This window comes from Syngnathus leptorhynchus, chromosome 5 (assembly GCF_054491065.1).
Source record: "Syngnathus leptorhynchus isolate UIUO chromosome 5, UIUO_Slep, whole genome shotgun sequence".
Classification (NCBI taxonomy): domain Eukaryota; kingdom Metazoa; phylum Chordata; class Actinopteri; order Syngnathiformes; family Syngnathidae; genus Syngnathus; species Syngnathus leptorhynchus.
The window spans coordinates 17281892-17295894 of record NC_141199.1 but is presented as its reverse complement, the minus strand read 5'-3'; the positions used below and the strand labels follow the sequence as shown (position 1 = coordinate 17295894).

Genomic DNA, 14003 nt, shown 5'->3' with positions numbered 1-14003 from the left:
ATTTGGCGTGTTTTCTTTTTGAATCTTACATATTAAAGTTACTACCTATGGAACTATAATATACTTATATGATATAATACTACAATAATCCTGTAAAAAAAAGAAAAAAAAATTAAGTGTATGTGTTTGTGTGCAACTGATTGGCCAAGGGCTTTGTCATTCTTGTTCGTACCGCCCCACCCTTCAAATCTCACATTGGACGTTTGGCACGTCACTCAAACTTTAATCCTCCTCTAATAGGCTGGAAGGTCGCGCAAAGAAACGCCCCTTGAAGCCATTTTCTCCAGAAGCCATTGGTTTAGCCGTGATCCATCGTTTGACGTCCACATAGATCCCTCTCCAATTGGCTATATTGATTCGCAATCACAGCTATGTCTCAATGCGATTGGTCAAATTTGCCGCCATTCAAGTCTCCTCCGTGCGTGGATTGGTGCAGGTGTGAGCGGGCGGATTCCTCACGGCGCTCGCTGCGTTTCGAGGCTGAACGGACAGCGAATGTCGTCATGAGCGGTGGGTAGGAATTCAAACATTGGCGTTTATATTACCTTCTACTTGGTAAAACATGAAATTTGCTTGGCATGCGACTACGCGCCACTATTCCGCGGCCAAAGAATGGAATTAAAAGGCGCCCTGCGGGGGCTCGCGTCAAGCCTGAAGCCGTCACACTTCCTGATTTGGCTTTCCCTTTTCTGTATTGCTACCGAAGAGTTTAACTCGCTAACTACGCGGATGCTAGCGCCACCGAGCTAGCCCGAGTAAGCTAAGATGCTAAGCTAAGATGCTTTTGGACTTGTCTCTCCTCAAACGTAACCCACAAATGACCCCCTGCACAATCTCAAGCGCGGTTTGCATATTGCGGCTTGTTTTATTCCCCCGCCGTTGCTAAAACGTACGCGAAATAAAATCAGATTAGATTAGCCGCTAGTTGTTAGCCACCGGGGCTGCTGTTTTCTATTTTTTTGTGTGTGTAGCTTCTGTGCTAACGTCATTAGCAAAAACAAACCAACTCGAGCAACCCGGTTGGTGATCAAATGTCAAATTGAAGTACTTGTGAGTACTACAGAGTAATGAGCTTTTTCCCCCTCGCCAATGCAAACATTCAATTGTAAATGTTTTTATTTTGTGTAGCATCTTTTCTGTCCTCCTTTCTCTCGTTCGGTATTTATTATTTGGTTATCTTCTATATAATTTGATAAATAAAGATCAAGACACTTGTTATGCGCCCTTTTTATTTGGCAATTATTGTTTTGCTGCTTTGGTTTTATTGCTGCTTTTTGGTTTTTATTGCAATGCAGAAACAGCCATACTCAAAGTCGTCTTGAAAATATTGTGATGATTTCAAATTTGAGACTAATTGCAGGGGAGTCCAATGCAAATGTATTCTGATTTCTTCAACTTGCATGGGGGGGGAAATTGCATTTTGCTGCAGCTTTGTTGCTCAAACACATTGACTGAGCAAATAATGGTGGCCCACTAAATTACACTTGTTGCATAACGGTAGGGACATCAATACCATTGATTTGGAATCTGACAAATAGTTTTGTTGCACGAGTTCCATGCATTGCTCTTCCTCTACGGTTACAAGGGACATAATGCTCATTACACCTTTGACACTTTGGCCTTGACACATTTATAATAAGAGTAAAAACAAGCCGCTGTTATGATGCTTTCACAAGTTCATGCATCCCTCAGAAATAACGCCATCGATTTTGCAGTCTGCTATTGTGTGAGTCTTTCCTCCTCTTGCTCCTTCTGTTGCATCTTTTTTTTTCCTATTATTCATACACATCTACATCGTTCCTTCTATGGTTTAAACCTACCGATCTCCTTAATGTTTTGATGTTGCTAAGCAACAGCCGTCCTGGTTAGTCAGGTGATATGCTTGTACTCCCCAATACATTGCGGTGAACCTCCTTTCCTGACCTCCCTGACTGAAAATAAAACACTAAAAAAATAGCAAAAAAACATTGAATTATATAACTTGACCCCTTCCACATGATTGAAAGCGATTAAAACACATTTTCCTGTATTACAAATGTAGCCATGAAGCTGCTAAATTGACAGCATTTCGGCCATGACACGCTATTTCTCATTTGATCCAATTTCTGTTTGTGTTGCAGATTTAAAGGACAACATGGCCACCGTTGTCGCTGTCAGTCCCAGTGAATATCTCCAGCCCTCGACCATCACCACACAGGTGAGGCAACACAGGAAGTGCTGGACGTATTTTTATTTTGCAAAAAATTAAGCTTATTCTAAAATCCGAATCGTCTGTACAGGGAGAGAGCCAGCCATCTCCTTTGGCCCTGCTGGCTGCCACCTGCAGTAAGATCGGCCCCCCCGCCGCCCAAGCCCCCGTTGCCTCGCCGCCGGCCCCGCCGCAGCCTCGTCGTCTCCTTCCCATCAAACCGGCTCCCATCGCACCGGCGCCTCCCAAGAACCTGGGCTTCCTCCAAGCCAAGGGCAATGTGATCCAGCTCCCGGCCGGCCTTGGCACCGGCGCGCCCGGCAGCCCCATCGTGCTCACCATCCAGCAGAGCCCGGGCCGCCCCGGCCCCCAGTCCCCCGCCAACATCCAGTACCAGGTCATGCCGCAGATCCAGGGCACCCAGACCATCCAGGTGATGCAGCAGGGCGGACAGATCCAGCTCATACCGGGCACCAACCAGGCTTTCATCACCACTCCCATGTCCGTGCCGGCCCAGGCGGCCGTCGCCCCCGTGGCCGCCCCCATCCCGCCGCAAAAGACGGTCGCCATCAAACCTTCGCCCAAAACCAGGAAATCGAGCGCCGCCGCTGCCAACTTGGTGCAGTTGCCGCTCAATGTGGCGACGGGGGAGGTGGGCGGCGCTCAGATCATAACCGAGACGGCGACGGCACCCGTCGTCGTGGGAAAGCCGCGACGAGGCAGGAAGAAGAAAATGATGCTGGACGCTCAAGCCCCGCCGCAGCCTTCGCTTCCTCCGCTGCCGCAGGTTCCTTCTCCGCCCCCGGAGCAGATGGAGACCATCGTGATAGAAACTGCGGACAACATCATTCAGGTTGGGAACAATGTATACAAAGCGGTGACCCGGGGAAAAAAAAAAAAGAATGGCGGCATTTCCAGCCACATCATTCACACATGGCTGACCTTGCGTAATCAAGCTTGATTTTGTGTCTGCAGGCGGGGAACAACCTGCTGATCGTGCAGAGTCCCGGCCAGCCGGCGATGGTACAGCAGGTGCAGCTGGTGCCCCCTAAGCAGGACCCTCCTGTGGTCCAGATCCCCCAGCAGGCCCTGAAAGTGGTGCAAGCCGCCTCCGCCTCTCTGCCGCCCGTCCCGCAGCGCCAATCGCCCGCGCCCTCCGGCCTGCAGGTGGCGTCACCGGACACGGCGCCAACACAGGTGGGTAAAGCCGACCCGTTCTGCTCATTCCTTTCCAATGCTAAACGCTACGCAAAATGTCTCCCTTTGTCAGCTCTTTTTTAAGACGGGAGCCGGAGAGTGGCGTTCGGTGCAAATCCAGGATGCCGTCTCCACGGCGACGACGCCCACCACTCCCGTCGCCACCCCCGCCTCGCCGCCCCCTACCCCCGCCGTCGTCAAGAAGACTTCGACGGGCGGCAGAAAGGAGCGCACACTGGCCAAAATCGCACCGGCGGGCGGAATGATGGCGCTGAACTCGTCTCCGCTGTCGTCGGCGGCGCAGGCGGTACAGACCATCAGCATCAACGGCGTCCAAGTGCAGGGAGTTCCCGTCACCATCACCAACGCGGGAGGTGAGGGAGGGATGACGGAGAAATGTCGCCCAGTGAGAGAGATGATTTAAAATGATCATCCTTTTTTATCTTTCAGGCCAGCAGCACTTAACAGTGCAGACCATGCAGGGCGGCGGTCTCCAGTTGGCGGGGATGGCGTCTCACGGCCAGCCCGCCATCCACGTCGACCAGACGCTCACGCTGGAACTTCCCGGACACGCCGGTGAGAAGAAGCGACGCATGGCCTGCACGTGCCCCAACTGTAAAGACGCTGAGAAAAGGTATCCCACGATACAAGCTTTTGTTTTGTCGGAACGAGAAGGTCACTAACGCCGCCCCCCCCCCCCGCAGGCCGGGCGACGTGGCCAAGCGGAAGCACATCTGTCACTTTCCCGGCTGCGAGAAGACCTTCCGCAAAACGTCGCTGCTCCGAGCGCACGTCCGCCTGCACACGGGCGAGCGGCCCTTCGTCTGCAACTGGGTTTTCTGCGGCAAGCGTTTCACACGCAGCGACGAGCTGCAGCGTCACGCCAGGACGCACACGGGTACGCCGCTCGCTCGCACGCCACACCTCTCCATTTACTCAAATGTCGAGCTCCGTAGTTGTTGCCACAAGAGGCAACTGGAGGATTCACAGCTTTGTTGCACCTTCTGCCACCTAGTGGAAGAGTCTTGCATCCATCTGCCTGTCACTTGTTAGTTGACATCTTTGGATGTAAGTTGCATTGTGTCGCAAAGATGAATCCAACTTTTTTTTTTGTGTGTGTGTGTAGGAGACAAACGCTTTGAGTGCAACCAGTGTCAGAAGCGCTTCATGAGGAGCGACCACCTGACCAAGCATTACAAGACGCACATAAACACCAAGAACCTGTGAGAAAACAACAAGACTCCACATCGAAAAACTGGAGTTTGTCGCTTGTCCCATACTGGGACCCCGAAGCCGCCGCTTCAAAAAAAAAAAAGGAAAAAGCCCCATCGTACGACTCTTGTGGAACGCCGTGTACAAAGAAAAAGCAGTCCGAAGAGACTCCCTCCAACTTATTTATGACCCCTTTTGGCAACGGACAAAGTTGACACACATCAGCCTACGTGCAACGGCAGGACTCCAGTCAGAGCGGCCTCCATTTTGTGTCCTTATCTCAAAGCAGCCACCATTTTGTTTACCGCCGCCGCCCCCCTCCTTCTCCGTGTGCTTAAAGCTCCCAGGGTTAAGTTTTTACATTGACATTTGCTGCCTACTTTTAGGTTGACGCATGTGGATTTTTTCCCGCCCATTTGCGAGTGTTTTTCGAACATTCGTTTAGCAAACATTTGCGACCTTGAATGACGCAGATGAACGCGTGACATTCGCTGCCTTCGAAAACACTCTCGGTGGGATTGGGGCTGGATGCCAATTTTGCTGAATCTCTTTGTTCAAGGATTTTCGACACCAGTATTATCATTGCACATTGTTCCATACAAGATTTTAAACCTGTTTTTTAACGACATAAGCTATCAAGCGGTTGGACCACAGTGACGCGACAATCACCACAGGATGCAATCATTGGTGTGTGTGAAAGCGTTAAATCCACATCAAGGAGTTACTGAGCACTTGTTCCCCTTTTACGCAAAGCCGCTTGAGAGACAAGGTTGAACTTGGCATGTAAGGAGACGCACAAAGTGCGTGAAAGGAGAGGGGCAGAGTCTGCTGGTATTATTTATGTTTGTCCACTCCCTCAGTGATGTAGTGAAGGAGGAGGACATTGTACAGTCTATTGAAATATGATGTGTGACATTGTATATTTGCCTCATTAATGCTTTGTAAAAGACCTCTAGAGACCATTTTCTATAATTAAAGATGCCTTAGACAGCTATTTAAAATAAACTTTGTCTTTTTAATTTATGTTCCTTGCGCTGATTTGACCAGTCTCAGAATTTACATTTATTAATAATAGTCTAATTTCAAAAATTTAATGTTGTTTGAGGTCAAGCCAGGAAACTAGCAGTTAATTTTATACCGTGTATAAATAAATATGAATATATAAAAAAGCATTGTCAAACTGACAATATTATAAAATATTATATATAATATTAAAAACGGTCGAGTCCTCGTTGAAGGCGACGCGTGATTGGGTGACTGCTTTTGACGTCATCAGTAGTTGACAGACTTACGTCCTAGAATTGACAATAACGATTAATTTCATTTCGAATGTCATTTTTAATTTCAAGATTTGTTTGGACTGTCGTTGTTTTTGAGCTTTGGATGTAATTATGAAACATTTGTAAGAAGTAAAATAAATGTCACCCATCATATTACGTCATCAATAAGCGACAGATAATACAGTTATTTTACTTTTATTTCGATTTCCCGTCATAGTGTGTTTGTCTGACGTGGGGTTAAAGCGCTGAGGTGAGTAATACACATTTACTATTGAAATGGCTTATGTGCTCGTTTAGCAAAGATAGTTAATTTAGTGTTTGCGCGTGTTTATTTTCGGGGTCCAACCGGTTTGGCACCTTAACGTCATTCGTCGAACTTCTATTTATCTCTTAAGGTAAGTGCCGACATTTGTTTGGTAAAATACCACAAAAATTGTTCATTTGCTGTAAAACCTCCGTCCAAACTATCATTTGACATCAGTTTCCATCTTCAATGGAGAAGAAAACAAATTTGTGATAGTTAATGATAAAAAGACATATCCATATAATAAATGCACCTACCAGATTAGTAGGAAAATAAATGGAAACACAAATGAACGAAAGTTCCAATATTTCACGATCTACCAATCATTAATATTAAATTAAAATGGCCAGTACTCTCTCTAAATATGAGCTGACCATAACAGTTGGACTCCAATCATTTCTTAACTCACAGCCTTTACCTTAGCTACCTAAAAACAAATTAAAAGTGACTACTAGATTTAAAATGATATCTAAAATATGATGAAAATTCCAGAACTATTACAACCCTGGAAAGAAATGTTTTTCCTTGAAGTGGGAACTTTTTATCATCTCGACACTGATCGTCTGATTTAGATGTAATCACTCTCAAAGCAACTTAACTAAGGGAACTGTTTTTGCGTTCCTTCTTAGATCGAGATGTGGGTCAATTAGAGGCCGGCATGGGGGTCTTCGGGCCCACGGCGCTGCTGGTGGAGTTTTGCCACACGGACCAGCAGCAGCCCTTCCCGTTGTGGCAGGATGGACACGTGGGCGTCTGTTTTAACCAGCTGGTCCTCGGCGTCCTGCCCCACACCGTCATGGCCGCTCTCGCTGCCTTCTACATGGGCGTGGCCAGGTAAACATTGGGATTCTCTCATTTCAGAACCACAATTGTGCATTGACTGTGAATGTTATTAGGTGCCACCTCGTGTGGGCGGCGCCACCCTGTGGCAGTTTGCTGCGCTTAGTGGCATCGGCGTTGGCGTCGGCGCTGTTCGCTGCCGACGTGGCGTTGGCGGTTGTAGCCCGGCGGCCTGACATGTACCCGGACGCCCTCGCCGGCGGATTTGGCGCCCTGGCCTGGCTGGTCCACATCGGGGCGGTGGCCGCCCTCCCGCGGTGGACGCGGGGCCCTCTGCTGCTCAGCCTATCCGTACTTTTGTGCGTCCCACACCTCGTCATCACCTTCCTCATCTACCTCCAAAGTATGGAATTTCACTTTATTTATATGGGAGGATATTTTGTCAAATTGTTTATGATAGAGACATTTGAAAAAATCAGTTTAACTTTGATGTTGAAATGCTTTAACTGAAAAGTGAAAATGGCGTTTGGGAATGCGTAGGAACCCTCCCCGTGACCTCGAGCGGAACCCTCCTTTTGGCACGCTTGGTTCTGGTGGCCGCGCGGACGCTCCCCGTCTTCCTGTACTTTGCGGGGGTAGCGTGCCGGCCGCCGTGCACGCAAGGACCCGTGTCGCTTGGCCAAGACGAGGATGTGGCGCCGTTGCTTCCCGAGGAGGACACGGGCGAGATGGTGGCGGAAGACGGCAGCGGGTGCTTCTCCCGCCTTTTCTACTTGTGGCTAACGCCCCTCCTGCGGCGGGGCCGGCGGGGCGAGTTGGACCGAGCGGCCCGCGTCTACCATCTCCCCCGCAGCCTGCGCACCGCCGTCATCCGGCGCCGCTTTCACCGGAGCTGGGCCACCTGCCGCTGGGGGCCGGCGCCCGACCCCTGGCCTCGGCCGGTCTGTGACTTCGGGGAGGAGTTGCCCGAGCTGGTGGGCGACGTGAGTCTGTTGCGCGTCCTGCACGTGGCCTTTGGAGGGCGCTATTACGTCCTGGGGGTGCTGAAGCTGGCGGTCAACATGCTGCGGTTCTGCGGACCGCTACTGCTCAGCCTTCTGGTGGGCTTCATGGAGGACCGGGATGCCCCGGTCAGCAACGGCGCCTGGTGCTGCGCCGCGCTCTTCGCCAGCTCCCTCCTCTGCGCCGTCCTCCAGAACATCTTTGCCTTCCAAGTGTCCAAGGTGGGACTTTGACTTGTTTGGCACACACAACCGCACTGTGGTTCTCATTTTTCCATCCTTTTTGTCGTCTTTTCTTCAGGTGGCTCTTTCGGCCCGCGCCGCCCTGGTGTCGGCCATTTACGGCAAGGCGCTGCGGGTGGGCGGCGCCGGTTTGGCCCGTCTGTCCTTGGGGGAGGTGGTCAACCTGATGAGCGCCGACACGGAGCGCGTGGTCAACTTCTTCAACAGCTTCCACGAGCTGTGGAGCCTCCCCTTCCAACTGGCCATCGCCCTCTACCTGCTTTACCTGCAGGTGGGCGTGGCCTTCCTGGGCGGGCTGGGCGTGGCATTGCTGCTGGTCCCCTTCAACAAGTTTCTGGCATCTCGCATCGTCAGCAACAACCAGCACATGCTGCGATATAAGGACGCCCGCGTCAAGGTGAGCCCTCCATCCGAACAATCGCAGTTCAGTGATTGACAGCCGTCCCGATACTTTTGTCAACGTGCTCCCAGCTGATGACGGAGCTCCTGTTGGGGATCCGCGTCATCAAGTTCTACGGCTGGGAGTCCCACTTTGCCCGTAAAGTGGGGACGTGTCGTGGCGGCGAGCTGTCTCACCTCAAGGCCGTCAAGTACCTGGACGCCATGTGCGTGTACACGTGGGCCGCGCTGCCCGTGGTCATCTCCATCCTGACCTTCCTCACCTACGTGCTCCTGGGCCACCAGCTCACCGCCGCCAAGGCAAGCGCAATTGCAGCACGGCCGCCTTTGGCTTTTTGTCCGCTCGCTCCACGCCATTGACGGGTGTTTCCTCTCCCCCGCAGGTGTTCACCACGTTGGCTCTGGTGGGAATGCTGATCGTTCCTCTCAACGCCTTCCCGTGGGTGCTGAACGGCATCCTGGAGGCCAAGGTGTCGCTGGAGCGCATCCAGCGCTTCTTTGGACTCACCGACCGCAATCTACAGGCCTACTACGCCCTGGGTAAGCTCCGCCTCTCGCCGCCGACGCATCGGCTTGTCCTCTTTCTACGCCGTAGATGTAAAAATCCAAATATTTCATCTGCAGTGTGGCCTGAAGACAAGGAGACGGCGGTGCTGTTGAATCAGGGCACGTTCAGCTGGCAGGGGCCCCAGGGGGATGCCGAAGTGGAAGGTGGCGCCCCCACTGGACCTCTGCTGCTACTGCACGGCCTCAATCTCAGCATAAGAAAGGTGCCGAGACACAACCTCGTACACCATGTTGTTACCATGGCGAAACCCGTGTATTGTTTTCCAGGGGTCCCTGACGGTGGTGGTCGGAAAGGTGGGTTGCGGTAAGAGCTCATTGCTGGCCGCCATTACCGGAGAACTCAACAGGTAAGCCGCAAACAACGGCTCGTTTTTCTTTCCGGACCTGACGCACGTGTGCGCTTCCCGGGCAGGCACAGCGGCGTGGTCTACGTGGCGGATCGCGAGCGCGGCTTAGGCTTGGCGGCGCAGGAGCCGTGGATCCAGCACGCCTCCGTCCGCGACAACATCCTGTTTGGCAAAAGCTACGACCCCTCCTTCTACCGGGCCGTGGTGGAGGCCTGCGCTCTGGCCGACGACCTCGCCGTACGTTGGCCACGCCGTTGGCAAACGTGACCTTGGGTTTATTTTGAATGCCTCGCGGCGGTTTCTCCCAGATTCTACCAAACGGCGACCTCACCGAAGTGGGCGAGAACGGCGTCACGCTGAGCGGAGGCCAGAAGGCCCGATTGGCCCTCGCCAGGGCCGTTTATATGGTGAGGCGCGCTCGGCCATCCCGCCTTTTGGTCCGACGGCACACGTGATTTTCATGCGCGTAGGACAAAGACGTGTATCTGCTGGACGATCCGCTGGCGGCGGTGGACGCCGAGGTGGCTCGGCACCTCATGCGCAAGTGTATCCTGGAGCAGCTGGCCGGGAAGACCAGAATCCTTTGCACGCACCGCGTGGAGCTGGCGGACGCCGCCGACGTGGTCGTCCTCATGGACAACGGCACCGTCGTCAACACGGGTCAGCTGCTTTCAGATTGGCTGGAAAATATTAAGGGAGAACGCACGGCGCCCTCTAGTGGGGAAAGATCTCCGATGAATGGCATCATTTCCAGACAGCGTGAAAGCGACCCAAAGTGACCTTGCTGTTGTCTTCAGGTTCGCCCGCAGAAATTCTTCCTCTGCTGGAAGCTGAACCGACGCAACTCGACGAGGAGCACGACGGCAAGGAAAAAGGTGTGTGAAGTTCTCAGCTTTCTTGGATGCGCTCTTCTACTTTTATCGTGACGCCGGTACGATATGTGCGAACAGAAGCCGAGGCGGAGGAGGAGGAGACTTCCCTCCGAGAGCTTCGTCTGGACGACGACGAGGGCGACCGTTGGGATTCTGAGAAGAAGCAGGCGGGAAGTCTGTCGTGGAAAGTGTACCACGCCTACTGGGCGGCGGTGGGTGGAGTCCTGGCCGCCTCCATTTTGATGTCGCTCCTCGCCATGCAAGGTCGGCATCCACTTTGACGCTCGACCCTTCCGAGCCGCGAGGCGTTGTCAGCGTGGCGCTGTGTGTCGTGCTCAGCCTCTAAGAACGTGTCCGACTGGTGGCTGTCTCACTGGATCTCGGCGCTGAAGAGCAACGCGTCCGCCGGCGCCAACCGCTCCCGCTCCGGCTCCCCTGCCTCGCCTCGTTTGCTGCTTTTCTCTGGCGGGAGTTTCATGTGAGCGTACTCCAGAATCAAACATCTCAACTTCCAAAATAACTTGGGACTTCTTTTATACGGGGCGATAAAAGATGAAAAAGGATGCGTAACGTTCTCCCCCACTTAGGTCTCCTTTGTCGCCGGCGCCGGAGCCAGGCAGCGAAGTGCGCTTCTACCTGGCGGTGTACGGCGCCATTGCGGGGGCCAACAGCGTCTTCACCGCCCTGCGAGCTTTCCTCTTCGCTTACGGCGCTCTTTGCGCCGCCGCCTCCATCCACGACCGACTCCTAGATCGCGTCGTCAAGGTGAGCGCGTGTTCGCTTCCCACAGGCTGCGAAGCACTGTAATGGCTAACAGTTCCCTGTAGATGGCGCCGTGGCGTGGCGTTTTTGCGGTCACGCTAAAGATGAGCGGGGCTTGTGTCGGCAGGCCACGGTGAGCTTCTTCGACACCACGCCGCTGGGGCGCGTCCTCAACCGCTTCTCGTCGGACGTGTACGCCGTGGACGACAGCCTGCCCTTCGTGCTCAACATCCTGCTGGCCAACGTCTTTGCTCTGCTGGGCACGCTGGCCGTGATGACCTTGGCGTTGCCCTGGCTGCTGCTGGCGCTGCCGCCTCTGGCGCTGCTCTACCTGCGCACGCAGTCCTACTACCGGCACACCTCGCGCGAGCTGAAGCGGCTGTGCAGCGTCACGCTCTCGCCCGTCTACTCGCACTTCTCGGAGACGCTGGCCGGCCTCGCCACCATCCGGGCCAGCGGCAGCTGCGCCAGGTGAGAACCAATCGGCGACGGCGCAGCGGACGCACGGGACGATCAGCGTTGTTTTGTCGTCAGGTTTGAGGAGGAGAGCGTGCGTCGGCTGGACAAGAACCAGCGCTGCTTGTTCTTGAGCAACGCCGCCACGCAGTGGCTGGACATCCGCCTGCAGCTCATGGGCGTCGCCGTGGTGACCGGCCTGGCCGCGGTGGCCGTCGTACAGCACCACCTGCGGGTGGTGGACCCGGGTAAGGGGCGGGGCTTATCTGCTAGCTGTCGTTTGGTAACGTTCACGATGACATCATTTTCACGCGTGTCTCAGGCTTGGTGGGTTTGTCGCTGTCGTACGCGCTGTCCATCACCTCGCTGCTGTCGGGCCTGATCTTCGCCTTCACGCAGACCGAGATGCAGCTGGTCAGCGTGGAGAGAGCCCAGGAATATTCCAACCAGCTCCCGGCGGAACCGCAGCAGAAGAACCCGGAAGTACGCGGGCGCCAAACCTAACGACCGCCACCCGAAGAAAGCGGCTCAACGGCGGGTCCGCTTTGTGTTTCCAGCTGCCGCCGTCGTGGCCCCGGTGCGGGAGCGTGGAGTTCCGCCAGGTGGTCTTGGTGTACAGGGAAGGTCTTCCCAAGGCCTTGGACGACGTGAGCTTGGTGGTACGAGCCGGTGAGAAAGTGGGCATCGTGGGCCGCACGGGCTCGGGCAAGTCGTCTCTGTTCGCCGCGCTCTTCCGCATGGTGGAGCTGAGTCGCGGCGAGATCCTCCTGGACGGGCTGGACGTCGCCAGCGTGGGCCTCCATCAGCTCAGGTGACCTCTCACGGCCTCGCGTAGCTTTTCCAACTAGCGTCTCTGATGCTCTGCGTATCTTCGTCAGGTCCAGGCTCGCCATCATTCCTCAGGATCCTTTTCTGTTCAGCGGGACCGTCCGAGAGAATCTGGACCCCTGCGGCCAGCACCAGGACCAGCAGCTTCTGGAGGTCCTGGACCAGTGTCACCTCGGCTCGGTGGTCAATGCCATGGGTGAGGGAGGAGATTGGGTTGCGCCGGGTAATGTTTATATCTTTTGATTGACACTTCTCTGTGCGCGCCAGGTGGTCTGGATGCTGAGCTTCTGGACCGAGGCCGGACTTTCTCTGTGGGTCAGCGGCAGCTGCTGTGTCTGTCCCGGGCGCTGCTCACTCAGTCCAAGGTCAGGATCGCAATCCTCCGCTTGCGCTCGGCGCCGACGATGACGGAAGCCTCCGCGTAGGTTCTTTGTGTGGACGAGGCCACGGCCAGCGTGGATCACAAGACGGACCAACTGCTGCAGAAGACCATCGCCGATAGGTTCCGGGACCAGACGGTCCTCACCATCGCGCATAGGTCAGTCAGTGTGTGTGTGTGTGTGTTTGTGTGTGCGTTCGCGTGACCGCATCTCCACACGCACCAGGCTCAACACGATCATGGACTGCGAGCGCGTGCTGGTGATGCACGGCGGGAAGGTGGTGGACTTCGACACGCCGGCGGCTCTGTGCCAGAAGGACGATTCGCTTTTCCAGCGCCTCCTCGGCAGGCAGGGACAGACGCTTTGACGTTTTCTTCTTGGTTTGAATTGACTGTCTCGAAGGACCACAGTGGAGCCTTGCTTGACTTGACTCTGCCATGACCTCAATATTTTATTTTATTTTTAATTGACACAAAAAGGTCATTCCAACATGATTAGTAATTTTGTATTTTCGAAATTTATAATCATTTTGGCAGCTCACCAGGATTCACGAAAGCCAAAACAGGTCGGGATAAAGAACGAGGAAACGGATGTAAATAAAGAAACACAAAACGTGTCTTACTTGATGTTTTGTGTCATAGTGGCTTCCCAGAGTTATTTCCTAAACATGTCTTTTCACCACACGGCCACATGCACCGTGTTGTTGCTCGCCGTCGCCATGGACACGCCAAAACCTTGAGTCACTCTCGCCGACGAGAAGGAGTGGCGAGCCGCTTGGTTTCTGGTAAAGGAAATAGTTGAAGAAACACAAATGACGACAATCTTGACGTTTTGACAGTACGGCGTATCCCGTTGATTTTCCTAATCCCGCCCCCACAACAGTGTCTCCGCCCATGACTGGGAAGCTCAGCTGGCTGAATATCCAGAGTCACTTTCAAGCATTACTGTGTGAAACATTCAGAGGTAAGCAGAGCTGCGGAATTTTCTTAAAAGTGAAATATTTAATTTATTTTGGTGTGTTTTGAAAAATACTCATTGAAAGACTAACTTGTTCTTGTACACACGTGAAACTTGTTGACATGACGACACGTCTGCAATTATGTTCAAATTTAACAAAGTATTTCTTCTTGGTAATTCAGCTTCGGTAGCCATCTTGAATTTTGCCTGCGACAGGAACTCTACCATTT

At 53.4% G+C, this 14003-nt stretch overlaps 2 protein-coding genes across 5 annotated transcripts; both read left to right on the top strand.

Moving 5' to 3' along the window:
- Nucleotides 1-379: 379 nt before the first annotated feature.
- Nucleotides 380-5861, top strand: sp2 (sp2 transcription factor). Of its 3 annotated transcripts, none has more exons than XM_085911265.1 (8): nt 380-510; nt 2121-2197; nt 2280-3041; nt 3164-3385; nt 3459-3759; nt 3836-4019; nt 4090-4283; nt 4512-5861. In XM_085911265.1, exons 1-8 carry the CDS (start codon nt 504-506, stop codon nt 4610-4612), a joined length of 1848 nt encoding a protein of 615 aa, XP_085767391.1. In that variant the 5' UTR covers nt 380-503; the 3' UTR covers nt 4613-5861. The 3 variants fall into 3 exon arrangements, with proteins under 3 accessions (XP_085767391.1, XP_085767393.1, XP_085767392.1); XM_085911267.1 differs by lacking the exon at nt 380-510 and adding an exon at nt 521-1050; XM_085911266.1 differs by lacking the exon at nt 380-510 and adding an exon at nt 1067-1726.
- A 125-nt stretch (nt 5862-5986) lies between these two features.
- On the top strand, nt 5987-13442 carry abcc10 (ATP-binding cassette, sub-family C (CFTR/MRP), member 10). 2 transcript variants are annotated; one of them, XM_085911260.1, is made up of 24 exons: nt 5987-6127; nt 6811-7015; nt 7078-7364; nt 7502-8184; nt 8264-8602; nt 8677-8904; nt 8988-9144; nt 9229-9374; nt 9439-9518; nt 9584-9755; nt 9827-9925; nt 9989-10178; nt 10316-10393; nt 10469-10654; nt 10730-10868; nt 10978-11155; nt 11280-11623; nt 11687-11856; nt 11931-12091; nt 12166-12419; nt 12487-12632; nt 12704-12801; nt 12862-12974; nt 13042-13442. In XM_085911260.1, the coding sequence occupies exons 2-24, from the start codon at nt 6840-6842 to the stop codon at nt 13181-13183; spliced, it is 4566 nt and encodes a 1521-aa protein (XP_085767386.1). In that variant the 5' UTR covers nt 5987-6127; nt 6811-6839; the 3' UTR covers nt 13184-13442. The 2 variants fall into 2 exon arrangements, with proteins under 2 accessions (XP_085767386.1, XP_085767389.1); XM_085911263.1 differs by lacking the exon at nt 5987-6127 and adding an exon at nt 6136-6272.
- The last annotated feature ends 561 nt before the right edge of the window (nt 13443-14003 follow it).